This window comes from Nomascus leucogenys, chromosome 3, assembly GCF_006542625.1.
Source record: "Nomascus leucogenys isolate Asia chromosome 3, Asia_NLE_v1, whole genome shotgun sequence".
Lineage (NCBI taxonomy): Eukaryota > Metazoa > Chordata > Mammalia > Primates > Hylobatidae > Nomascus > Nomascus leucogenys.
This window is the reverse complement of record NC_044383.1, coordinates 95,266,104-95,293,747: the sequence shown is the minus strand read 5'-3', so window position 1 is coordinate 95,293,747 and position 27,644 is coordinate 95,266,104. Positions and strand designations below refer to the sequence as shown.

Sequence of the window (27,644 nt, the reverse complement as noted above, 5' to 3'; positions counted from 1 at the left end):
AAAACTTTCATTTGCCAGTATTTGCCAATAAATAGGCAGAGAGAAGTTGTGAAAAACTTCTTAGTCCAATATAGCTTTAGTTTTTGCTAATTTTTTCTTCTTCAACAGTTCTTATGATGTAGTCTTTTAACATTTTACATAGGACCGCATCACCAAGGCCTAAGCTAAACAAGATCTTGTCTGGAATGTTACAGGAGATCCAGGCAGTAGATGGGAAGTTGGCCTTGATGGATTTGAAGTTCCCTTCTGAACTGCTGGTTCTGTAGCTAGTCAAAAAGCAAACCTACCCAGCTCTGCACTCTGGAGTTTAGCCTAGCATCTTGCTCCTGATTCAGCAAGGCCGTCAATGTCACCAAGAGGGCTTTATCTAATCATATGTTTAGTTCAAAACATGTTCACTGCCTGGCAGATCACTTAGCCTTTTGCCCTAAAATAGTTAAATTTGTGCCATATATATAATTAATTTGAATGACACCATTAATAACCGAAATAATATTTACTCTGCAAAGCATTAAAATAATTCATGTTCCTTCCTTCCTCCTTCCTTTCCTTCTTGCTCTTTCTTTTTTTTTTTTCTCCTCACTCTTTCTCTCTTTCTTTGGCTTGGTATGGAACAAAACGTCTAGGATCCAGATCAAAATAGCAAAGGCAATCTTTGGGCAGCTGCTGTACCACCAGAGCCCTGGAGTGAAATCACTATTTCAAAGAAGTATTGCTTTCTTGACCACATATCACAATTTTTAAAAAGAGAGTTAATAGTTTGACAGCTGAATAAGAATGTAGCCTCCCCCGATATTACATAGATATATGCTCAGAAAATTCTGCTTTATGAAATACTTCATTATCAGAATAAGAAAAGGTGGCATTCTTATTAACTAATAGTAAGTATGCCAACACTTACCTTCACTGTGTACTGTAAGATTTTAAATTCTGTAAATTATGGGGTGTTAGCACAAAGCTTGTACTTGTATGAAACCAAGAAAACAAGGCTTCATTCATTTGTTTTAGCGGCTCTCTTAGAACATTCTATAATAATTGTGGCTTATCTTTTGGTTCCAACTGTTTATGGCTGTGACAACAAAGTGCTCCCCTCAAACAGTGATATCATTTTGTTTGAGACAGAGTTTCTACAGACTCTTTTTTGGTGTCTGGCCTTTTCTTCTCACACCTTGTGAATGCCTTCTATGACCACTGAGGTACCTTCCTGTGACCACACGCAGCTGTTTTTCGGTTTCACACCGGTTCCTAAAGCACCTGGTTTATTATGACTGTGGCCTAAATTACTTAGTTATTTATTAAATCATATGACAGAATCAAGCGTCCAAGAGAAACCACTGCCTGTACCATCTGCTACTGATCTCCAGTCAAGTTATTTGAGCAACCATTTTGAACATATTTGCCTATAGTTATTTCTTTTTCTTTCTTGCTTTTCTCTCCCTCCTTCTTTTTTTTTTTAACTTAGTTGCAGTCCAAAAACGTTGAGTTTCTTTGAACATTTTCTATGTACTCAGCCTTAGTTCCTTAGATAATACTTCCTAGTCAAATTCTGAGATGTCAGTTTATTACCTTAATTTTTTTTCCAAGATTCTAAACAAATACACTGCATTTCTAATATTCTTTGTAATATTTACAAATAAAGCATTAAACAAAGCTTTTATGTGATATAGTCTACTAGACCAGAGGAAAGAAAAACTTACTGCTAGAATTATTTTTGCAAGTTTAAGGCTGAGCGAGTCTGAACCAACATCAACTAGTTTACATAGGGTCTTCAGGAGAACACTTCTTCTCTTAAATTTATTTCCGAGCATGTTTCCTTCCTCTAAAGCATGATGAAGTTGTGTGCAAGCAGCACAAACTGTTTCAAGGTTTTCTTCTGTCAGAGCAAAAAGAGTAAAGCAACACTTACTAATTAAGGTTAAGTTTCCAAGTGTGTCAAACACAGACAGTGTGAGTAAAAACCCCGTAATTATTTCCTTGGATATCTTCAAATTCCTGAACTCTATTTTTTTCTTTTCTTATCACTTCCATCTACCTGATTTTTTTCATCCCTTTGATCCATCTCCTACCATGTTGACTTATTGCTTATCAGTCATTAGCTTATCTAGAATACACAGTCTTTCAAAGAGGTATTGAAGAATGGGACTGCTACCCGCTTCAGTTGGCCTCCTTTACTCCAGACGCCCTCCACCTCAGCCCGCGCTCTGCTCAGTCTCACAGACGCATGCCACTTGCATCTTGACCTTCAATTCTTTTTTGCATAGTTCTACTGGCCTAAAATGTTCTCCATAACCCTCATTCCTACTATTTTTGGTCCTTTGAGGTTCTGTTTATGTTGTAGCTGCTTCAGAAAAGATGCACTATTCCACATTCAACAAACATTACCTTAGGTTAATTATTTTTCATGTACATATGTGTGTGTGTTGTGTTATATGACCAGTGCCCTCAAATAGATGGCACACTAAGTGAGCCAGTCTTACATATCTTTCTACCAACAGCACATGGTACAGTGAGAATGCTGTATAGAATACTGTATATAGCATAACTTCACACGTATTCATTTTCTAATATATCTGTTGACAAAAACAATGATCAGTATTTTCCTATGAGAACAATGCTCATCATCTAAGAAAAGAGGGTTCTAATAGAACAAAAGCCTGAAATGTCACAGAATCCACCATTATCTGGAGGTGGTTATTAGAAAACAGGAGAATAAAAAGATTTTTGTAAATCCAGCACTTTGGGAGGCCGAGGTGGGAGGGTTGCTTGATGCCAGGATCAGGGCAAGCCTGGGCAATACAGCAAGATCCTACTTCCAAAATAAAATAAAATAAAAAATTAAATTAAAAAAAGGAGAAATATTTTAGTCAGGAAACAGGGAGATCTTGAACCTTTCATCTTATAATTATGATTGTGAGGAAAGTAATATATATATTTTTTTGAGAGGGAGTCTCACTCTGTCACCCAGACCGGAGTGCAGTGGCGCATTCTTGGCTCACTGCAACCTCCACCTCTCAGGCTCAAGCAATCCTCCTGCCTCAGCCTCCTGAGTAGCTGGGACTCCAGACGCGTGTCACCATGCCTGGCTAACTTATTTTTGGTAGAGATGGGGTTTCGCCATTTTGCCCAGGCTGGTCTCAAACTCCTAATTTCAAGTGATCTGCCTGCCTCGGCCTCCCAAAGTCCTGGGATTACAGGTGTGAGCCACCACACCCAGCCTAGGAAAGTAATTTTTGAAAGTGGTAGCCACACTAATTGGCATACAAAGAAGAAAAATAGCACAAAAAAATGGAACATGAGGGGAAATAAAATAATCTAATATATTCTGTTGAATAATATTATCTCTGATAGATTCCTTCATGAAATTTAAAAGTAGGAAACCAATCTTAAATAAATACCATAATGTGCTCTTAGAAGCCCACATAGAGGAAGTGTGTGCCTGCAGAAGGAAGTGACTCAGGCCATTTTTAGCTCTTTTCAACAATAACATCTAAGAAAAAATTTTAAACCTCAATAGCTAAGTAACCTTCAATGTCTTTTGGTTATGCCCTTAAATGAATGAATTGATGGGAAATGACTTAGCTTAACTTTAAATAAAGGGAAAAACCTGAACTCCTATTGTATGAAACACTTGTGTTTTGTTGTTTTATTCTTCTGTGACTGGCAGTTTCTTTACAAACCCTAAGTCCAGGCTCTGGGCCACTCATTGGCAGTGGGTGGTCCTCAAAGTATTTTTCTAAGACTTCCTTCCACAAACTCTTCAGCCTGGTAGGTTCTACTCAAGAATACTTGTTTTTAGCTTTAAAAAGGGGTTAGAAAGAAAGGCTCAAGGGTCAAATTTTAAACTATTGCTCAAATCAATCCTTTATACCAAATAGTTTGTTATAAATGCTCTATAGCTTCAAAAGACAACTTGAATCTACAAACTATCAAGATTTGCAAGGGGCTAAATCTAGTGGGTAAAAGTTTGATGTGTAACAGAGAGTAACATAATCTCAGAGTAACTTCTATCCCCAAGATATGTATTCATTACAAAGGAAAGAATAAAAACCTGACAGTGGGTACAGCTGTGGGACACCACCAGCAACAGAACGCATCAGCATCGTGTACTCCTGGCAGGAGGTGCTGAGAGGGACACAGCAGCACTCATGTGCTCTGCCTGCCCAAGATGCTAACCTGGAGCTCATCACAGGAAAACATCAGACAAACCCAACTTGCGGGACAGTCTGTAAAATATTCCTCAAATACATCAAGATCATGAAAGAGACGTGACAAATGATGAGAACTTGTGATCCGGGCTTTTATTTTTTCTATAAAGGAAATTATTGGGACAAATTGGCAAAATTTGAGTAAGATTTTTATAGTATTGTATGGTAATTTCCAGATATATAAGAGAATGCTTTTGTTTCTAAGAAATACATGCCAGCCGGGCTCAGTGGCTCACACCTGTAATCCCAAAACTTTGGAAGGCCGAGGCAGATGGATCACTTGAGGCCACAAGTTTGAGACCAGCCTGGCCAACATAGCAAAATCCCATCTCTACTAAAAATACAAAAAATTAGCAGGGTGTGGTAGTGCACATCTGTCATCCCAGCCACTCAGGAAGCAGAGGCACAAGAATTGCTTGAACCCGGGAGATGGAGGTTGCAGTGAGCTGAGATCGTGCCACTGCACTCCGGCCTGGGCAACAGAGCAAGACTCTGTTTCAAAGGAAAAAAAAAATTAGGCCAGGTGCGGTGGCTCATGCCTGTAATCCCAGCACTTTGGGAGGCCAAGGCAGGTGGATCATAAGGTCAGGAGTTTGAGACCAGCCTGGCCAAGATGGTGAAACCCCCATCTTTACTAAAAATACAAAAAAATTAGCCAGGCATGGTGGCAGATGCCTGTAGTCCCAGCTACTCAAGAGGCTGAGGCAGGAGAATAGCTTGAACCTGGGGGGCGGAGGTTGCAGTGAGCCGAGATTGTGCCACTGCACTCCAGCCTGAGTGACAGAGCGACCCTCTGTCTCAAAAAAAAAAAAAAAAAAAAAAAAAATCCTTCTTTCCTGTAGGAAGGCTTCCTATAAGAAAGGCCTTCACAATACTGACTCAGTGTCCCCATTCAATGTTTTGCAATATATTTTCTTGTGTAACCCTTACCCAGACTCGTTATTCTCATTAGTGTTTGCACGTATCTCCTGAAATAAAGGGCCCAAAGCTAACGTGGCACACTAAGATGAGGGTGAACATAGTAACTCTAGAGGGGAAAAAGTCATCACATTCATATCCTCAGGACTTTGGGCTACAGAAGCCTTTCTAGATAACCTAATCTCCACCTCGTCTGGCAGGTGAGAACACTATTGCACACAGAGTCTAGGTGACTCCTCATGGCCATATGCTTAGTGAGTAGCAGCACCGGGACCAGAATCCTGTCCAGGGCTCCCACATTAACCATGAACACAGCCAAGCACCAATGGGGAGCAGAGGAGGGGTGAGGTCATTTGAACTTTTCAGTAATCAGGTCTTTTGCAGCATGTCCCTGTTTGGTTGCTGGGGAGGATTCACTCACCCTGCTTCTCTTAGAGCATCTTCCTGTGGCTACCAAGCTGGTTTGCTCATCAACAACTCCTAGCAAAGGCTTACTGTGCACTGTGTGCCAGGCCCTGGGCTCTCCCTACGGCTATGACCACTGCTCCAGAGGAGCCTGGTTAACTTCAGAAAGAGAATCCTTGAGGAGCTAGCTGCAAAGAGGGAGAAAGTGGAGGGCCATCCCATGACACGCTTTCCCTACCCTTGCAGGGACCCATCGATGGTGGGCCTTCACTTCTGGGGCAGTTCAGAGCGCAAGGGTGGGACACATCCCAGGCCATTTCCCATCTGTGGGTGGCATTCCTGACAGATGTGCTCCCTTCAAGAGAGTAGGACATATACCAGTTGGACCAAGGAAACCACGGGCACACCTGTCAAGGACGCCAGTTTATGAGACTCAGCTTCCAAGCCTGAAATCTGTTTTAATCTTTTACTTTCTTGAGTATGAAGAGCCACCTGAGAGAGGTTAAACCAGCATTTCCTTGGGCAAAGGAAATGATAATTAATTTATATTACAAAGGAAGTTTTAGAAGTTGGCTGTCTTGGTGCATTTAAAGCATAATCTTACTAAAAATTATGTGTGCATGTAATATTTAACACACACAGGGTAAATAAATAGATGACTTCATTTGTTTTTGAACATGTTCATAGAAATGATAGTGAAAACTTACTAAAAATATCAGGGCAATGGGGAACACATAAATAACTACAGGTATTTTTTTAAAAAAACAAAAACGGTTTTTTGTTTGTTTGTTTGTTTTTTACCCTTTGCTAATTTACGCAAAATCGGTACAATCCTTGTATTCCAAAAGACTTCGTCTACTTCTATTTCTGCGTCCTTTTCTTGCAGGTCAGCTTTTGGGACTGCAAAAGAAATCCAGAACAGGAGAAAAAGCTATGAAAAAGGAGTTGTCATGAAGCATGGTCAAAAGCCTTTACTATTCATCACTACAATTAATAAACTAGAGAATTAAATTACCTTTTGCTCCCCAAGACTGACTATTTCTCATTAGAACTACAGGTCTTCTAATCAAATTACCCCAAATTAAACTCAGACTGGATAATGTAAAAAAGTCAGAACTTTAAAATATGATCTGGTCACTTCATAAAGTAGTAAGCTTTGTAAATACTGATTAACTGTCAGTAAGGCGAAGAGTTTTGAGTACATTTTTACTTAAACTTATCCCTCTGTAATGTAGAATAGATAACTATGGATATGTAAAGAATAAGGATTTTAAAAATGTGTAATGAAAAATTTTCTAAAAGGGAGACCTAAAATGACTTTCTTTTCTATAGAAATAAAATGTCCACACTAACATGGGGCCAGTAGCATTAATGCCAAGTGATTTTGTGTGGTGTAGCAGAAAAGCCCGGGCCTTGGGGACTGACAAATCTCAATTCAAATCCCAACTCCATTATGGACATGGTGAGTGATGGGGTCCAGTTTCTTATCCTTCATGAGTCTCTGTTTCCTCATCAGCAAAACAGAATATTTGCCTTCAAGGGTATGAGAATTAAAAGACATGGTATAGGTAAAGCTGAGCTCAGTGCCAAGCCTTTAGCAATATACAGTATATAACTAATTTCATTTCCCTGATTAAACAAGCATACAAACAGGTTATCACCCCTGCAGTATCTCATGCCTGTGTGATACTACCAAGCCATCAAGAGTAGATGCTGCCTGTGAAGATGGGTTGTAGGGAATAGCAACCATTGACTGTGTACTCTAGATGCAGGAGGCCTCCATTTCATTTTTGCAGTAACACTATGAGGAGGTTCCCAAACTGTCCCCATTTTGCAAGTGAAGAAAGTGGAGCCCAGGTGTATTAATTATCTGCCTAGGGTCATATAGCTCCCCAGCCTCTGCACTTGACCTCAAAGCTATGCTGACTTGCAGCAAACTAGCCAACTAAAGGGTAACATTTGGGGGAAAATGTAACTCATATTAGAAACTGTAAATTATGATTATATTTCACACAGGCAGTATCTCAAGATCTAAAACACTGACTGTAGCTGGAGGTGGTATTGCTGTGCTGAGGCATTACTGAACAGTCCTGAGATGTATTCCTCAGTCTCCCTTCTCTGAAGACCACCACTTAAGTCCTTTATCTGACACTTGGTCTACATCAAGTCAGGGAGTCCACGCCCTCTCGGGGCAGGGTGGGCCTGGTACCAATTAAGTGTTCACACAGAAGTTGCCTGGACCCTAAAAATGTCACACAAAGAGTTAGAAATCAGGAACAATCAGAAGGTGAGAGGTTGGAAGAGAGAGAGAAGAGACAGAGAAAGACAGAGAGACAGACACAGAGAGAGGAGCAAAAGGGTATATGGCCCATGTATTTTCAGGTTACTTTAAACAAAGGACAAGTTGAGCAGGAGGCCTATTAATAGCACAGATTCAGAGTCACCATCTGGGTTTGAATCCTAGCTCTGCCACCTACTAGCTGGTTGACTATAGGCAAATTGCTTCACCTGTCTTCTGTAAAATGGGGTAACAATGGTTATCTCTAAATATTGGGATTAGGATTATTAATTTCTTTTATGTGCTCTTCTGTATTTTCCAATGCCTCTAATGCATTCTTATTTTTCTTGAAGAGAAAAATATATACAACACATATTGAATGTGTGTAATACCTTAGTAAATATCCATATTAATATTTTTTAATATTAATATGGATTAAAATAAAATTCTCTGCATCAAGAAATCCCATAAAGTGCCTTGATGATTACCTGTGAAAATAGCAGAGAAACCCATAGATAACACGTAATGGCATATATTTAAAAATTCATTTGAATTCAGAGATGTATTTGAATTCTGAAATGAATCCTCAAACCATCAAATGGTGCTGATGTCACCCAGGAGAAGCAGGGACGCTGTACAATCTACCTATCCCACCCAACACACAGGCCTTCCCGTTATACTACATGCTAGAAATGGCCACTCCCAGTTGCAGCAAGTCTAGGCTTGCCTTTTATCAACCCTTCCCACTGCCAAGAGCAGCTGACCCACACAGGGCATCCAAGATCACCTAAGCAGCAAAAGTAAATAGAAAGAGGTTGTCAACAAAGCTATTATTAAACATTTGCAGTGCAGTAAATAGCCTTAATAGCAAGGTTTCAGATAATCTATCTAACCCAATGCAAAACTTCACCATCAGATACTAAATTGAATTGTCTTTAGGACAAATTAGTCCACACCAGTACAGATTCACAATCCCTTATCCAAAACCTTTGGTATCAGATGTGGTTTGGGATGCAGGAACATACGGATTTTAGAAAGTCAATATGTTATACACATTGCATATTACATACCACCCCTGTAAGGTCTTCTGCGGCAGCACCCTGTAGCAAAATATATGAATATTCACAAAACCAAGACTCTAACTGACTTCCCATCAGGCTCAGGGATTCTAGAACTACAGATAGTTTGTAGACTACCATCTCAATCTTTTGGGTCATTGTTTTTATGAATCTGCCTTAACTTTGATAATTGATGGATATGGATTCTAAAAGTAAACATGAATATTCAAGTAATACAAAAAACATAGTTGCTCATATTTGTGGATAACTAACCTATTCAAAGTCCAAAGTATATAAAAAATAAAATAAAATCAACATTTATCAAGGCAAGTGAAAGCCAGAAAATAAGTCAGGTGAGTTATTTAGTTGACACATATTTATGACACACTTAAATTTACTAGAAACCAGACTTTGAGTCCAATAAGTTCAAGTCTGCATTTTTTACCTCCTATGCAATATGCTGCTTAATAGAGAACTTCTATGAGAAACCATGACTATCAACCTGTTTTTCAGGACAAATAAAATGGATAACTTATTCACCTCAGAAAGAGCTGAATTATAGGAGTGAATCAGAAATCACAGAACAATTTATTTAACCCTCACGGGCCCTTCTGAATGTTTCTGAGATTTGCTTCTTCTCAGAACCGAAGTTACTCAGTCACTGGTATGAGGGTTTCCTTCCAACCCTCTCCCAGGAATTTCAAAGGGCACAGCCTTTCCACCTCTTCACTCACGCTGGACCTCCTCCTGCCTCCATTTTATACACAATCCCTGAGTTACTCTAGAAAATGAAGCATGGAATCACATAATTGCTTTTCAAGATACACACAGACACACAAATAATAATAAGGCTGTCTCAATCTTGGGCAACAATCTAATATTTTAGAAAGCACTTTCATCTAGGTTCACAGTTTGCTAAATATAAACATTATGATTCAACAGGAAATTGGGTAAGTCAAGCAAAAATTTCAGCACGTTTTTGAAGATTTTGCTGTCTCAGTGGTTATAGTTGTTAACCACAGCTTTGAGTTCTGGACACAAAAACCTGACACAATGTTTGGATTGGCTGATGTTTTTAGCACGTACATGTAAAATCCTTAGCAACTATGCTGGCTCAGAAATTAGTATATCTAAGAGTTTCCTGAGTAAAGAAATTCCCAATGGCACAGAAGTCATTGTACTGATAAAAAACTAAGTTTTGAAGATAAGAATTTTAAAAATCTACTATTTAGTATTGTAAAATCTCATGGGTACAAAAATATATGAAGAATATAACAGACATCAGTGTACCCCACACTAATTTGGTCAGATATTAACATTTTGCCATATTTTTATCCTTTTGCTTATTTTAAATAAATGAAACATTACATGCAGGCTCCCTGCATCCATTCCCCTCCTCCTCTCCCTCTAGGGGTTACCACCATCCTAAATCCACTGGTTACTATGATTACACTTCACATGCTTACCACATGGCTGTGTATCTATAAACAATATATGTCTTTGCTTTTGCAACTTGTTTCATCTCATATTATGTTTGTACTGAATTTACTCAATATTACAATATTACAAAAGCCCATGAGTTCACTTTTGTGTGAACATGTAACATGTATATTCTATTCTAACATGTAACAACTATATTCTATTGCATGAATACATTTTGTATCATTTCTAGACTGTGGTTTATATTGTTACATATTTTCTCAATTCAACAGTTTAAAGGCCCAAAGGACAGTCTTAACAAAGTTAATATAGTTTCATTTAAGTGAGCAATTATCTTTTTTTTTTTTTGAGATGAGTCTCTCTCTGTCGCCCAGGCTGGAGTGCAGTGGCGTGATCTAGGCTCACTGCAAACTCCATCTCCCGGGTTCAAGTGATTCTCCTGCCTCAGCCTCCCAAGTAGTTGGGACTACAGGTGCCCCACTCCCTCCCACCATGCCTAGCTAATTTTTGTATTATTATTATTTTTTTGGTAGAGATGGGGTTTCACAATGTTGGCCAGGCTGGTCTTGAACTCCTGACCTCAAGTGATCTGCCTGCCTCAGCCGCTCAAAGTGCTGGGATTACAGACGTGAGCCACCATGCCCAGCCAAGCAATGCCTTGAACTCAAGTTTTGAACCCAAGAACTATGTTAATGTCAAGTTTTGCAACTTTCCAAATGCTTTTACAAAATGATTTCTATAAAACCATTAAGACTGTCATCTAGGCCAGGAACGGTGGCTCACCCCTATAATCCCAGCACTTTGGGAGGCTGAGGCAGGCGGATCACGAGGTCAGGAGATTGAGACCATACTGGCTAAAATGGTGAAAGCTCGTCTCTACTAAAAATACAAAAAATTAGCCAGGCGTGGTGGCGGGCGCCTGTAGTCCCAGCTACTCGGGAGGCTGAGGCAGGAGAATGGCATGAACCTGGGAGGCAGAGCTTGCAGTGAGCCGAGATTGTGCCACTGCACTCCAGCCTGGGTGACAGAGCAAGACTCCATCTCAAAAAAAAAAAAAAAAAAGACTGTCATCTATAGATGTTTGAGGCATCAGAGTTGGGTAGTGGTAAGATGGTAAGATTGTATGAATATAATAAAAATGTATAAAAATAAATGTTGATTTGTGATCAAATTGGACAAACTTCCTGAAGTTTTCAGTGGCCAACATAGATACCTTCAGTGCAAACATTTTTCCTTCAAGTGGAGATGCTGTAGATGAGGGAGTGTGGGGACCCCTTACCTGCTTTGGTTTGCAGCCTGCTCAGGTCTGAGCTACTGGGGCGTGATGAGGCCCTCGTATGTCTCTTCCCCTGGTCCCTAGGAGGAATACATAAAACACTCAGCACAAACATGAAAACACTTCTAATTTTGTAAATGACAAGAGTCTGCTATATACAGTTTCTTATTTATTATTTTGAGATAGGTCTCACTCTGTCACCCAGGCTAGAGTACAGTGGCACTGCGATCATAGCTCACTGCAGCCTCAAACTCCTTGGCACAAGTGATCCTCCCACCCCAGGCTCCTGAGTAGCCAGAACTACAGGCACATGCCACCATGCCTGGTTACTTTTAAAAAATATTTTGTAGAGACAGGTTCTCACTATGTTGTTCAGGCTGGTGATTCTTGGTCTCAAGTGATCCTCCTGCCTCAGCCTTCCAAAATGCTAGTATTATAGGAGTGAACCACTGTGCCCAGCCAATATACAGTTTCTGAAGAAACCATCGAGAATTGTTTATGAGGTGGGGTTTGGTGCTCTATATGTGGTTTTTTTTGGTTTTGTTTTTGTGTTTTTGAGATGAAGTCTTGCTCTGTTGCTCAGGCTGGAGTGCAGTGGCGCAATCTCGACTCACTGTGACCTGCCTGAGCCTCCCCAGTAGCTGGGATTACAGGCACATACCACCATGCCCGGATTATTTTTGTATTTTTAGTAGAGATGGGGTTTCACCATGTTGGCCAGGCTGTTCTCAAACTCCTGACCTCAGGTGATCTGCCCGCCTCGGCTTCCCAAAGTGTTGGGATTACAGGCATGGGCCACCACCCCTGGACTCTATATGCTGCTTTAATTTACCTTTGATTTCCCAGTAAGATTTATCTTTTTAAAACAAGTCATATTTGCCTAAGAACATGAAATACAGTTACTAGAAAGAATAAAAAATCCAGTTTACTTTGCAAATCAAAACAAAATTGGTTAAGAATATATACCACAAGGGGTCACTGTTAGAATAAGAAAGAACTCTGGGATGCTTGGATTATAAAAGCCGAGCCTTTGGGAGCTGGGAAAGACCTCTGTCTCTTTTTCACTCTTCCTCCCTCCCCCCATCCCTGCAGATAAAGAAACTGGGTCCCAGCTGGCCAGATGTGCCCAAGGTCACACAGTAAAGACAGATTTGGAACTTAGGTCTCATAATTTACAAATTCGCTTCTCTTTCCACTACATAAAAATGTGCCCTGATTCCATTTTTAAAATTAAATTAATATTCTCTGAAAATATTTATTTTTAGAAATATTTTAAACATTAAAAAACTGAAAATAAATTTGGACAGTCCCCAGATGATAAATATTTTGTATTCCAAATAAAAGAGCAGTGGCTGACCAATAGCAGGATTATATGCTCAGGTTTTTAAAAAGTTTTATTTAATGTAGAGAACATCTCTGAAGGATACAGCTTCTCTTTAGCCAGAGCTGACACTTAGAAGTACTTACTTTCAAATACATGCACAAAATTCCAAGGTAAAAAAACACCAAGAGAAGAAGAGTGCAAATTTTATATCAAAATTTCTTTTTGGTCATCGAATATAATAGTTGTTCCAAAAAACTCACAAAGAAGGCTTATACATGTGATAGTAGTCCCTGTGGACATCTGTATGTGCCTGTGGCTTCTCCTTCCTGTGTAGTGAGCCCCTCAGTGACTATGCTATGTTGCAGCTTAGCCCTTGGCCTTTCCTACCGCCCTGAAGATTAGCTTCTCCAAATACCATTTTTTACTTCATAAATATGTTCCCCCCACCTTTTTTTTTTTTTTTTGAGATGGAGTTTCACTCTTGTTGCCCAGGCTGGAGTGCAATGGCACGATCTCGGCTCACCCCAACTTCCGCCTCCCAGGTCCAAGGGATTCTCCTGCCTCAGCCTCCCAAGTAGCTGGGATTACAGGCGTGTGCCACCACGCCTGGCTAATTTTGCATTTTTAGTAGAGACGGGGTTTCTCCATGTTGGTCAGGCTGGTCTCAAACTCCCAATCTCAGGTGATCTGCCCACCTCGGCCTCCCAAAATGCTAGGACAACAGGTGTGAGCCATGGCGCCCACCAGCCACCCCCACTTTTTTTTTTAAATACTTAACACTTCCTTTAATCATAAAATAGGAAAAAGATGAAGTCAATTTTCCAAAAATTGTCTAATTAATATTCAGAAACAACTGCTTTATTTGTACATAATAAAAATACATGATAGCAAATGTCACTAGCCAATCGAAAATGGCTATGGGGACAGGGACCTCTCAAAGAAGGCAGAAATAAAAGAATCAACTCTGCGAAAAGGTAAAATACCAAGTTTGTCAGGGCGTGGAGCCAAGGAAGTTCTCATATTTATCACTCCTAGAAATAACAAGAAGGTTTGAGACTAGGGACAAGGGCTTCCTTTCAATACATACACCTGACCTACATAACTATTAAAATCAAGCAAGATACTTTTCAACTAATGGGCTTCCAAAGTCACTGGTCCACTCTCCCTGAGGTCATGGTCAGTGATGAGGTTGCCTACATAAATACCACACGCATGTATCCCCACTTCTAGGGGAAAAAATGAAGTGTCCTTCTTATATGCAAATGCTCAGCAGTGCTGGGTCTCCCAGTTCTCAAGAAGAGCACAGAACTAATTAACTCAAGATGGATTAAAGACTTAAACGTAAGACCTAAAACCATAAAAACCCTAGAAGAAAACCTAGGCAATACCATTCAGGACATAGGCATGGGCAAGGACTTCCTGACTAAAACACCAAAAGCAAAGGCAACAAAAGCCAAAATTGACAAATGGGATCTAATTAAACTAAAGAGCTTCTGCACAGCAAAAGAAACTATCATCAGAGTGAACAAGCAACCTACAGAATAGGAGAAAATTTTTGCAATCTACTCATCTGACAAAGGGCTAATATCCAGAATCTACAAAGAACTCAAACAAATTTACAAGAAAAAAACAACCCCATCAAAAAGTGGGTGAAGGATATGAACAGACACTTCTCAAAAGAAGACACTTATGTGGCCAACAAATATATTTTAAAAAGCTCATCATCACTGGTCATTAGAGAAATGCAAATCAAAACCACAATGAGATATCATCTCACTCCAGTTAGAATGGCGATCATTAAAAAGTCAGGAAACAACAGGTGCTGGAGAGGATGTGGAGAAATAGGAACGCTTTTACACTGTTGGTGGGGGTGTAAATTAGTTCGACCATTGTGGAAGATAGTGTGGCGATTCCTCAAGGATCTAGAACCAGAAATACCATTTGACCCAGCGATCCCATTACTGGGTATATACCCAAAGGATTATAAATCATTCTACTATAATGACACATGCACACGTATGTATATTGCAGCACTGTTCACAACAGCAAAAACTTGGAACCAACCCAAATGTCCATCAATGATAGACTGGATAAAGAAAATGTGGCACATATACACCATGGAATAGTATGCGGCCGTAAAAAAGGATGAGTTCATGTACTTTGCAGGGACATGGATGAAGCTGGAAACCATCATTCTCAGCAAACTAACACAAGAACAGGAAACCAAACACTGCATGTTCTCACTCATAAGTGGGAGTTGAATAATGAGAACACATGGACACAGGGAGGGGAACATCACACACTGGGGCCTGTCAGAGGGTGGGGGGCTAGGGGAGGGCTAGCATTAGGAGAAATACCTAATGTAGATGATGGGCTGATGGGTGCAGCAAACCACCATGGCACATGTATACCTATGTAACAAAACTGCACGTTCTGCACATGCATCCCAGAACTTAAAGTATAATTTTAAAAAAAGTAATAATAATGTTAGAAATAAAAAAGAGCACAGGACTGGTATTAACTGCTGTTCTACATGATCTTTATGGTGTGGTGGCTATATGTAGGCTCTGAAGCCAAGCTGCCTGAGATTGGGTCCTGGATCTAACTTTTATCGGCATTGTGATCTTGGGCGAACTACTTAGCTTTGGTTTCCTCATCATTAAATTTTTATTTTAAATAGAGATGGGGGGCTTGCTATGTTGACCGGGCTAGTCTAAAACTCCTGGTCTCAAGCAATCCTCCCATCTCGGCCTCCCAAAGTGCTAGGATTACAGGTGTGAGCCACTGCTGAGCCTGGCTTCCTCATCTTAAATTGAATGCAATGACTCTGCTTAGTACAGTGACTGACGTTGGAAGAACTTAATAAACAGATTAATTTTCTCCTTCCTTATGAGTCAATAATCACTTGTCTAAGCAGTCCAGAGCCAAATCTTATTGAGCTAAAGAATGTGCATGGCATTGCCCTGATGAAGTTTAAAATCTACTCCGAGGAACTAAGGAACCACTGTTTTTTAATGGAAAAGTCCAATAGAGTTGTTAATAAAGTACTACAATGTGAAATTCAACAGACTGTAAGAACTAGAGGGTGCTAAGAAGGAAGTGATTAGTAAGTGGGAGAAGTGGACCACAAAATGGGCCTTAAAAGAATAAAAGTTGGCCGGCATGGTGGCTCACGACTGTAATGCCACCACTTTGGGAGGCCTAGGTGAGACGATCACTTGCGCCTAGGAGTTCAAGGAGTTCAAGACCAGCCTGGGCAATATGGCAAGACTTTCCCTCTAAAAAAAATTTTAAAACTATCTAGCATGGTGGCACACACCTGTAGTCCCAGCCACTTTGGAAGCTGAGGCAGGAGGATTGCTTGAGCCCAGAAGGTCGAGGCTGCAGTGAGCTGTGATTGTGCCACTGCATTCCAGCTTGGGTGACAGAGTGAGACCCTGTCTCAAAAATAATAATAGGCAGGGCACGCTGGCTCACACCTGTAATCCCAGCACTTTGGGAGGCCGAGGCAGGCGGATCGCCTGAGGTCAGGAGTTCGAGACCAGCCTGGCCAACGTGGTAAAACTCCATCTCTACTAAAAATACAAAAATTAGCCAGGCATGGTGGTGGGCGCCTGTAATTCCAGCTACTTAGGAGGCTCAGGCAGGAGAATCGCTTGAACCCAGGGGGCAGAAGTTGCAATGAGCCGAGATTGCATCACTTCACTCCAGCCTGGGTGAAAGAGCAAGACTCTACCTCAAAAAATAATAATAATAAAAGAATAAAAGTTAAACCAGCAAATGACAACACTACTCTCAAAAGGGGAATAGCATGAGTGAAAATAAAGACAGGCACAAGCAGCCTGATACTGAGAGCAGGGGATAAGTGCCCAGGGCAAGTAAGACAGTCACAGAAGGTTTCTATGGGTTTACTCAACCCACACTGTGGGTCGAGTAAATGAACCTGATTTGACAGGCAATAAGGAATTGTCATAGGTTCTTACACAAGGAAGTGATGGGATTTGGGGGTGTGCAATGACAAGAGGATTTAGGAGACTTGGAGAGAAGGAAGAAGGACTAATCTGAGGGTGACAGTGGAACTAGAGAAGAAGGAACACATTCAAGAGGTTCCATAAGTCAAGGGTTAACAGGATTTCAGGCAGAGGAAATAACAGAATGTAGCCATGGAGGAACAGGATAGCAGGGGAAGCCTACCAGGGTTTCCACACAGCCATAGAGCTGAAGTCCCACAGTAAGACTGAATGGGGAAGAGAGGCATCAAGAAAAGAAAATCACTCCGTTAAGGAGAAAAGGAAGAATAGATGGACTTACGTACTCAACAGAAATCTGTTTCTTTGTAAATTCTGCTCATTGGTCTTGGTTCTACTAATTGGAACTGCATGAAACAAATCTTTATTCTTTTTCTTCTTGATAATCCTGCACATATTTAAAGATGTTGCATTCCCCACATAAAGTCATCTCCTATGGTTTAAATCCCATGGTTCAACCACTTATAGCTGTGTGACCTCGGGTAAGTTTTGGTTTCCTCATCTGTATAAGGGGGTGATAAATAACACTATCCCCCAATGTAAGACTGTTGTGAGGACTAAATGATAGGATGTGCAATTGCTTGGCACAGTTCCAGGCACATGGTAAATAATCCATGTTTCTATTATGGCTGTGGTTGTCACTGATGTCATCAGCAAACTCCTCCAGTCCCTTCAATTGTTCCTCACATGATGAGGTTTCAAATCTCTTCCAGGACACTGAGTTACTCGAAGTGAGTGTTCGCTTGTCTGGATCCCTTTTAAAGTCTGGAACCCAGCACTCAGCCAAAGGTAGTATGGCTTGAGGACAGAGAGGAGATGTTCTAAGTAACGCTGCAGCCTAAAATGACATTAGCGGTTTGGTGGTCACATCACAGTGGTGGGTGTCTCTAATCTTTTCCTGCGTGTGCACTAAGGCAGATTTTCCCATCCAGGTTGGGCCTTTGCTCGTTCTTCCTAAATTCCACAGTGCTGCATTTGGCAAAGCATTCCTGCCTATCAGATGTTTTTGGATCTTAATTCAGTCATCCAGCAAAATTGTTCTTCCTAGTTTCCTGTTCCATATTATTAAAGACTGTAATTAAATTTTTTTGCAATGATTTTTCATGTACCAAAAATAATTTCAGAAGTTATTTCTTAAAGCTCCTCTGTGAAATTCTTCGTAGACGCAGATTGGCACTGTTTTGTTCTTTAGGAGATCTTAATTGACAAATAACAAAAACCTAATTTTAATGGATTTAAACAATAAATGGAACTTATTGACTCACATAACCTGAATGTGGACAGGTAGGATGGGTTTTAGGCAGGGTGCAATCAGGCCTTTGGCTGCATCTTTCTGCGATTCTCTCAGCTCTGCCCTTCCCTCAGTTCCAGCTGTAACCAGGTTGGAGTTTTCTGATGAAAGCAAAATGGGTCCGGCATTCCCAGGCCTCTCTTCCTCAGCCCACATGTTTAAGAGCAAAAGCAAAGTCTTCTCTTGCAATCAGTGAGGAGGGTCCTACGTTTCACTCTGAGCAGCCAGAACCAATCTGTGGCTATGGCAGTGCTACACACGGACCGACTTGAGTTACCACTGCCCATCCATGAGTCAATCATGTGGACGATATCTACTTTTGGACCACATGCACCCCAAAGAAATACAAGTATATTTCTTTAAAAATACTATAAAATTAGCCAGGCATGGTGGCTTATACGTGTAACCACAGCACTTTGGGAGGCTGAAGTGGGCGGAGCACTTGAGGTCAGGAGTTCAAGACCAGCCTGGCCAACATGGTGAAACCACATCTCTACTAAAAATACAAAAATTAGCTGGGGGTGGTGGCGCGTGCCTGTAATCCCAGCTACTCAGGAGGTTGAGGCAGGACAATCACTTGAGCCTGGGAGGCGGAGGTTGCAGTGAGCCAAGGTCACACCACTGCACTCTAGCCTGGGCAACAGAGTGAGACTCTGTCTCAAAAAAAAAAAACCTATAAAATTCAGACTTTGCTATAATTCTGACAGTTCTTCTAATTATTATGACTAAGGTTCTTTAGTCAGAGGTCAGCAAGCTTTTTCACTAAAGAGCTAGATAATATATATTGCATACTTTGTGGGCCAAGTGGGAAAATCCAGGTACTACGTGGTTACATTTGTAACCATTTAAAATGTAATGATTTAAAAAAGTGTATAAACCATTATTAGCTCAAGGGCTGTAAAAAAGAAAAACAAAACAAACAAAAACCAGATGGATGGCCAGATTTGGCTCCTAGGCTGTAGTTATTTTGTTTGTTTGTTTGTTTGTTTTTGAGACGAGTCTCGCTCTGTCGCCCAGGCTGGAGTGCAGTGGTGTGATCTCTGCTCACTGCAACCTCCACCTCCCAGGCTCAAGTGATTCTACTGCCACAGCCTCCCAATTAGTTGGGATTACAAGCATGTGCCACCACACCCAGCTAATTTTTGGATTTTTAGTAGAGACGGGGTTTCACCATGTTGGCCAAGTGGGTCTTGAACTCCCAACCACAGGTGATTCGCCCACCTTGGCCTCCCAAAGTGCTGGGACTACAGGCGTGAGCCACCGGACCTGGCTGGCTGTAGTTTGTTTATTCCTACTTTGGAGGAATAACTAAACAAATATTAAGAAGTAGATTAAATAGGATTTGAAATGTTTAAAAAGTCAATAAATTTATTTCCATTTTGGAAAAAATGACATGTAAGGAAATTGTAAAGGATGCTTATGGATAAGAGAAAATTTAGCAACTTTTGAACTAAACTTATCCTTGCCATAAGAAAAAGACACTTCGTTTTTCAAACTAGATTCAAGTTGTGTAGGTTCAAGGCAGGTAGTAAACGTTTCAGGCTTTGTGGCCACACAGTTTCTGTCCTAAGTATTCAACTCTTGCTGCAGTGTGAAGATGGCCATGGACAATAGGTAAATGATGAGTGTGGCTGTGTTCCAATACAGTTTATTTACAAAAACAGGCAATGGGCTGGATTTAGCTCATGGGCCTTAGTTTGCTGATCCTGCTTTATAGTCTCTTCCGTACTTCGACAGCAATTTGGTAATGCCAACAGAGGGGTGGACAATGGAGGGAGGGTCCCCTCAGCATGTTTCATAGCCTAAAGCACCAGATATACAGTTTCCAGACAGATTATTACTTTTTCTTTCTTTTTTTTTTTTTTTTTTTGCGATGGAGTCTCACTCTGTCACCCAGGCTGGAGTGCAGGGGTGCGATCTCAGCTTACCGCAACCTCTGCCTCCTGGGTTCAAGCGATTCTCCTGCCTCCTCAGCCTCCCAAGTAGCTGGGACTACACCTGGCTAATTTTTTGTATTTTTGGTAGAAATGTGATTTCACCATGTTGGGCAGGCTGGTCTTGAATTCCTGACCTCGGCCTCCCAAAGTGCTGAGATCACAGGTGTGAGTTACCGTGTCCAGTCAGATTATCACTTTTTCTTAATTACTAAACTGAAAACATTCTACTTAAACAGCTTTACACAAACACTTGAAATTAAAGGACATGGTTTTAAAGGGATGTCTGTAAGATCAAAATTTTAAGAAAGTCCTCCAAGGTACTTAATAGTGTTGGCTTGGGCACAAAACTAAAATACATACACACACACACACACACACACACACACACACACACACACACACCCCTTGGCACCTTTTTCAATAATCAGTAACTGGTTATTATTAAAGTTCTATATATATATACACGATTAGATATATTGCTTTGTAGCTATCCATGTTAGCTTAACTTAGTTAACCTTAAATTCCCTTAGCTTAAAGGCTCATGGTTTCATACTCCCCTTAATATTCAAAGCCCCATAGTTTCAAGGCACTGCATGTGAAAAGCCCTTGTAACTTGTCAGTGCTGTATCTGTGAGGACTTCATTCAGTACAGGGAGCAGCGGCTGTGATTGGCCTCTTCTGCAGCATGCTACTGTGTTAACCAGTGCCATGCAGGGTTCCATCTCTGCTTTCCATTCTGAATGCCCTGGTGCCATGCTCCCTTCACACCTTATGCTAGAACTGCTACAACAGCTTCCCAATGGCTTCCTTTGTCCCAGGCTCCCCTCTCCCCATTCATCTTTCACATAACTGACAGCGAAAGTCACCTCTCAGTGGTGCACCTTTATTTAAACAATGGACCCACATACCTGGGAGTAGCATTGAAGGCCATCTGTCATGTGTCCCTAACTTCTCTTCCAGACATGCTGCTCAGCACTATGGCTTGCAGCCTCAGGATGCCTCCTGCCACTGCCACGTCAAATCCCACTTCTGGCTTATGCTGCTCCTTTAGCTAAGAACACAGTGCTCCATCCCTCATGAAAATGCACCCCTTCAAACTGCACCCCCAAATCCCAACTACTCTAGGAATTTTCCCTTGATCCTCAAGTCAGAATTAGCTGCTCTGACCTCTAAACTCTCAGTATACCTTCTTTCAGTTCCCCTTTCATTCCTCCAGCATTTGAATTCATCTTTGAACAGTGCTTCTAGACCTTGTGTGTGCATTCAAAGCACTTGCAGATCTTATAAAAATGCAGATTCTAATTCGGTAAGTCTGGGGACCGAGATTCTGCATTTCTAACAGGCTCCTAGGGGATGCTGATGCTGCTGGTCCAGGGACCATACTTGAGAAGCAAGGCCTGACATGCTGGTAAGCTCCTCATGGACAGGGTCCACTCCTCTATCTCCCAACCCCTCAGCACAGGGCATTGCTTATCAGGAAACGCTTATCGGACAGAAACAAGGAGGGTCTCTACAAAATCAGGCCAATGTCTTGTCTTTTCCAAATGGAAAGTTTCTCAGCCACATTGCTCTTAATTTCTTAAAAGAATAATGACTTCATTGTTTTCGAAAAAATGATATATTTATTATTTTTTAAAGGTCAGGCAATATAATAAAGTACAAAGAAGATTTTTAAAAAATTATCCAGGATCCTACCACCCAGAAATAAACATCATAATATGTGGTCAACATCATTCCAGACATATTTCTGCATATGCTCAGAGGAAAAGATAGAAGAATGAAAGAACAGAAGGGCAGGAGGGAGGGCAGGTAAATGGATACATATAAATGGAATCATACCATACATGTTATTGTAGTGAAAAAGCACTAAGTATAAATTTTGCTTGAACTTAACAGAGAAACAGAAATTGATGTGAAACTGAAGGAATTGTAGAACTTCAGATGAATGGGTCTTCACAAAGAGAGAATAGTTTCTAAAAGATCTCTCTAAAGTTAAGAAAAAAGTAATGAAAAACATTAGGATGCTGAAATCATTATTTTTTCAACTACATATTTCAATTTCAGACTTTAGCTACTGACAAATCTATTCCCTGCTATGAAAGTAAAGAAATCAGTACTCACACTTCCTCCCAAGTACTGGTTTTGGTTATTTATATTACTACCACATTGTCAAGGTTTCTGTTCCATAACCAGAGTTGTTTAGTTTTAATCCAATACGAAAACAAAATCATTACTGTACTCACCATGAATGCTTTTACCATAGCTTCTTCATTTCTAGGTTTTGAATTTTGACTCATCATTTTGTTGTCTACAAGTTTTCTGGAAGGTGCATGAGTAGTATATTCCCTCAGTTCATTCACATTGAAAGTGTCTATCTGTTGCTTCTGTACAACTTGACTGGCAATACAATTCTTTAGTTACCCCTTATTATACTTAGGACTTCATAGACATTACTGCCTTCTGGCACTGAGTGATTCTTTAAGAAAAACGGGGGCCAGCCTGCCTTCTTCTCCTTTTATGTGACTTATTTGTTCAGCCAGGATGGCCATACGAAACTTTCTTCCATTTGCCCACCCAATCAACAATTATTCACTGAGTGCATACTATGTATTGGGTAGTGTTCTAGTGCTGAGCACTGGTGGAAATGTCTTAGTATGGATTATTCCATATCAAATTTTTCTTGGAATACAATGTGTCCATTGGAGCTTCAGATTTAAGTATTTGTTTCAGAAAGTTTTCTTCTATTATGTCTTAATATTTTTCTTCTTCTTTCTGCTCTGATCTCTTCCATTCTTCATGAGTTGTTGTGAATATTAAATGACTTAATATATGTAAAGCGCTTAGAAAAGTGTCTGACAATTCACAGTAAGATAGCGTTAGCAGAGGAAGTGAAGGAAGATAATTACCTTCTTCAGGAAAACAAGTTTCATTCTTCCATATCTATCTCAATCATCATCTTCATAGCTTCATTATTCATTTCTTTTTGTAAGATTTCTTCTAGCCTGTCCACCACGTCCTATTGTATTTTCACCTGTTTTATTCTAATTTTTTATTCCTAATGTGGCTTTCCTCTTGATACGTTTTTCTTTCATTTCTTTTTTGCACACTATAAGCTTATTTTTCATCTCCTTATGTGGGCTTATAATCTCTAATTTAAATTCTTATAACCCAAAGAACAGTGCTTTTTTCCTTTGTTTTCCTTTTTTTTTTTTTTTTTTTTTTTGAGAGGGAGTCTCGCTCTGTCGCCCAGGCTGGAATGCAGTGGCATGATCTCGGCTCACTGCAAGCTCTGCCTCCCAGGTTCACGCCATTCTCCTGCCTCAACCTCCCAAGTAGCTGGGACTACAGGCGCCCATCACTATGCCCTGCTAATTTTTTTTGTATTTTTGATAGAGACAGGGTTTCACCAGGTTAGTCAGGATGGTCTCGATCTCCTGACCTCATGATCTGCCTGCCTCGGCCTCCCAAAGTGTTGGGATTACAGGCGTGAGCCACCATGCCTGAACTCTTTCTTTTTTTTTTTTTTTTTTAGAGAATGATCACATTATCTATAATTTCTCTGAGACTATGGAAAATTGTTTGAACTCTTTCCATGTTTTTGGAGGGTAATACCTTCTGTGATCCACTTCCTTCATCTGTCTTTTGCTATGTTCCTTATATATCTAAGCTCGAGTCCCACATTGGTTCCTATCTTAATAGTATTTGTCTTTAAACAGAGTCATTTATTTATTGACACTGAATAAGGATCCATAGAGAGAGTGAACGGGGGTATTCTGTAGCTTAAACTTTAGTCTGTTTTCTTAAACTTGCAATCACCAAATCCATTACCTTTGCTGACCTGGGAGTATATGTTCCCTTGATTTGTGTGGAGCAGGTCGCTGTGACGCACAGAAAAGCCCTTTCACACGCTGGGCTCCTTAAATTCTAATGTATCAAGCCCCTCCCCCAAAACACACACACACAAACTAGCTGGCTCATATGTAACCAGGAGTGTGTGTCATCCTCAGCTCCATCTTCCCCCTCACTTCATGATCTGGATCTTGAATGGAGTCCTTACACAGGGCATACTCCCTGCTCCCACAGCCTGCCTACATCATTAGATCTCATATCTTTAATTAAATATTGAGTACAACTTTCTGAACTAAGAGACTCACTTTTAGTGAAATCTGTTTCTTGCTCAAGGTCTGAGAAGGTATGTGTCCACTTTCAAGTTACTCCTTGTTATCATCTAGATTTCTTAGGGCCTGGAAGGTTAACTAGATTCTTATGAATGCAATGTTCCAAGTAACAAAACCTAATCTAAAGTACCATAAACTGTCCCTGTCGGAAGGAAGGAAGGAAGGAAGGAAGGAAGGAAGGAAGGAAGGAAGGAAGGAAGGAAGGGGAAGGGAGAAGGGAAGGGAAGGGAAGGGAAGGGAAGGGAAGGGAAGGGAAGAGAGGGGAGGGGAGGGGAGGGGAAGGGAGGGGAGGGAAGGGGGAAGAAAAGAAAGAAGAAAGAAAAGAAAAAGAAAGAGAAAGAAAGAAAGAAAGAAAGAAAAAGAAAGAAAAGAGAAAGAAAGAAAAAAAAAAGAAAAAGAAAAGAAAAGAAAGCAAGCCAGCCACGGTGGCTCACGCCTGTAATCTCAGCACTTTGGGAGGCCGAGGTGGGCAGATCACGAGGTCAGGAGATCAAGACCATCCTGGCCAACATAGTGAAACCCTATCTCTACTAAAAATACAAAAATTAGCTTGGCGTGGTGGCACATGCCTGTAATACCAGCTACTCGGCAGGCTGAGGCAGGAGAATCGCTTGAACCAGGGAGGCAGAGGTTGCAGTGAGCCAAGATTGTGCCACTGCACTCCATCCTGAAGACAGAGCTAGACTTTGTCAGAAAAAAAAAAAAAAGAAAAGAAAAGAAAAGAAAGGAAGGAAGGAAGCAAGGAAGGGAGGGAGGAGAGGGAAGGAAAGGGAAAGGGGGAAAGAAGGAAAGAAGGAGGAGAGGGAAGGGGGAAGGAGGGAAGGAAGGAAGGAGAGAAGAAAAGAAAAAGAAAGGAAGGAAGGAGAAAGAAAAAGGAACACATTGGCTCACAAAACAGTATTCTACAATGTTGATGTGGTGGCTTCAGGCACAGCTGGATCTAGAGGTTTATATATCATCCTTGAACTTGATCATTATCTTCATTCCTTGCTCTTTTTGTTTATGTACCACTTCCCTCTCAGAATCTCTCTCCATAAGGCTGTGAAAAGGCCACTGTCAGCTCCAAGGCCACATCATCTTTATAGTTTGTGAACCTGGAGAAAGAGCACTTTCCCCAAAGGCCTTGGTGAAAGTCCCATGGAGGAATGCAACTGGCCTGGCTTGGATCACGTGCCCATCTCTGAATCAACTGCTGTAGCTGGGGTTGGCAAACTCTGATTAGCCAGCCTTGGGCCACATAACCACCCCTGGGAGGGACACAGGGAAGACAGGGCTAGCCCTTCTCCAAATATGGACTGAGCAGCATTTATTACACAATGCAAGAAGGCCTGTTTGCCAGACAGACCAACAAAAATCAAGCCTATACTGCAGTGTAAAGTATGCTTCATGTTGTGTAGTTCAGGGTCGTAGCCATTTTTTTGTTTGTTTCATTGATGAAATTTACTTCTCTGTTTTTCATTCTTTGCTTCTTTCATTGGATTACTGGAGAATGCCTTTGTGCCTTTAACCAGAAGCCCTCTTTTCTTATTTTTGATTCCAACAATACTAAGAGCACTCGATAGTTTATTAGTAAGGCTTTCAAGCCTTAGTCATCATTCCACAACCTACAGTGAGGGCTAGAAGGAGATGGGAGTAAAAGAGCAGAGTTATTTCCATTTTACATATTAGAAAACTGAGCCCCTGAAAGTGTTAAGAGACTTGCCAAATACAGCTAAATCAAGTGGCTGAGAGAGAACCAAACCTAAATCCAGAGATTCTGGCTCCTCAGGAAGAGTCCCTGACTCTCCATAACAATTGGCTGTTCTTGGGCTTTCCTCCTAAAGATCACATTTCCAAACCGTGACAGTTTGAACATTTACAGGGAAAGCCTTAACAGTTTTTTAAGCAGGTAAAGAGATTCATCTGCTTTGAAAGAGATTCCATGGATGGATGGATGGATGGATGGATGGATGGATGGATGGATGAGTGGGTGGGTGGATGAACAGGTGGGTGAATAGGTAGATGGATGACTGCGTGGGTGGGTGGGTGGGTGGATGGCTGGATAGATGGGTAGATGGGTGGGTGGATAGGTTAATGAATAGATGGATGAATGGATAAATGGGTGGATGGATGGGGGATGGGTGAATGGGTGCATGGATAGGTAGATGGGTGGATGAATGGGTAGATGGGTATATGGATGGATGAATGGATGGGTGGATAGGTGGATGGGTAGGTGCTAGGTGCATGGGGAGATGGATGGGTAGATATGTGGATGGGTGGATGGGTAGATGGATGGATAGATGGATGGGTGAATGGACGGGTGGATAGGTGGATGGATGGGTGAATGGGTGGATGGATGGGGAGATATATGGATGGGTGGATGGGTAGATAGATGGATGGGTATATAGGTGGGTGGATGGGTGAATGGGTGGCTAGATGGGTAGATATATAGATGAGTGGATGGATGGATGGATGGATGGATGAATGGATGGGTAGATGATGGATGGGTAGGTAGGTAGACAGATGGATGAGTGGATGGATGGGCAGATGAGTGGATGAGTAGATGGGTGAATGGGTAGATGGACAGGTGGATGGGTATGTGGATGGATGGATGAATGGACAGTTGGATGGGTGGATGAATGGGTGTGTGGGTGGATGTATGGGTAGATATGTCGATAGGTGGATAGGTAGATGGGTGGATGGGTGGATGGATGGATGGAGCATACACACATTTTGTTAATGGCAGCTGCATTACTTTCAATCCATATAGTAATACAAAGCAAGTGATGGTGAAGTATTCCTGAGGAGCAAGTCTGCTGGACCTTAAATGAATCCCTAAATGGGCATATGGAGACTATCATAACTGGCACGAGGTTTGAGGATGACAGTTCCATAAGTGCTTGAGAGTGTGTTCTCTTTTGTAAAGTTAAATAGTCCTCTAAAACATTGTTTACAACGATACTTTGCTTAGCAAATCCTTCTTCCACCATAACCAGCATAAAGTTGAACTCCAGTCCATCCCATATCTGAATTATCCATACTTTAAATGAGGGTATACAATTACTGCAGTTTCATGGAAATAGAATGCTCCTTCCTCTCCCAGCCAGATAAACACACACCACACAGGTGGCCGCTCTCACACTGGACAAGCCTGTAAGGCCCCCACACTGGGAGTGTGTCCTCACCCACTCTGTCCCCTTTCCATGGTCTACTTACACACTCCTTCTCAACCCTCCCTGCTCCTGCCAGCCCAGCTCACTGACAAGAGTCTTCATTTTCCACTTTATGGTCTAAAGATGAAAAAATGTTAATTGAGGGAAGGGCTCT

At 41.1% G+C, this 27,644-nt stretch overlaps 1 protein-coding gene across 6 annotated transcripts in view; it reads right to left on the bottom strand.

The window, feature by feature from the left end:
• ARMC2 (armadillo repeat containing 2) overlaps positions 1-27,644 on the bottom strand; it is a 132,839-nt gene that overhangs the window by 74,740 nt on the left and 30,455 nt on the right. For all 6 annotated transcript variants that reach the window (XM_030809536.1, XM_012505900.2, XM_003255541.3 and 3 more), the window contains 3 exons: positions 11,584-11,660; positions 6,330-6,428; positions 1,698-1,873 (listed from right to left, as the gene is read on the bottom strand). In XM_030809536.1, the coding sequence (XP_030665396.1) occupies positions 1,698-1,873; positions 6,330-6,428; positions 11,584-11,660 (352 nt within the window). The remainder of the gene's footprint in view (positions 1-1,697; positions 1,874-6,329; positions 6,429-11,583; positions 11,661-27,644) is intronic.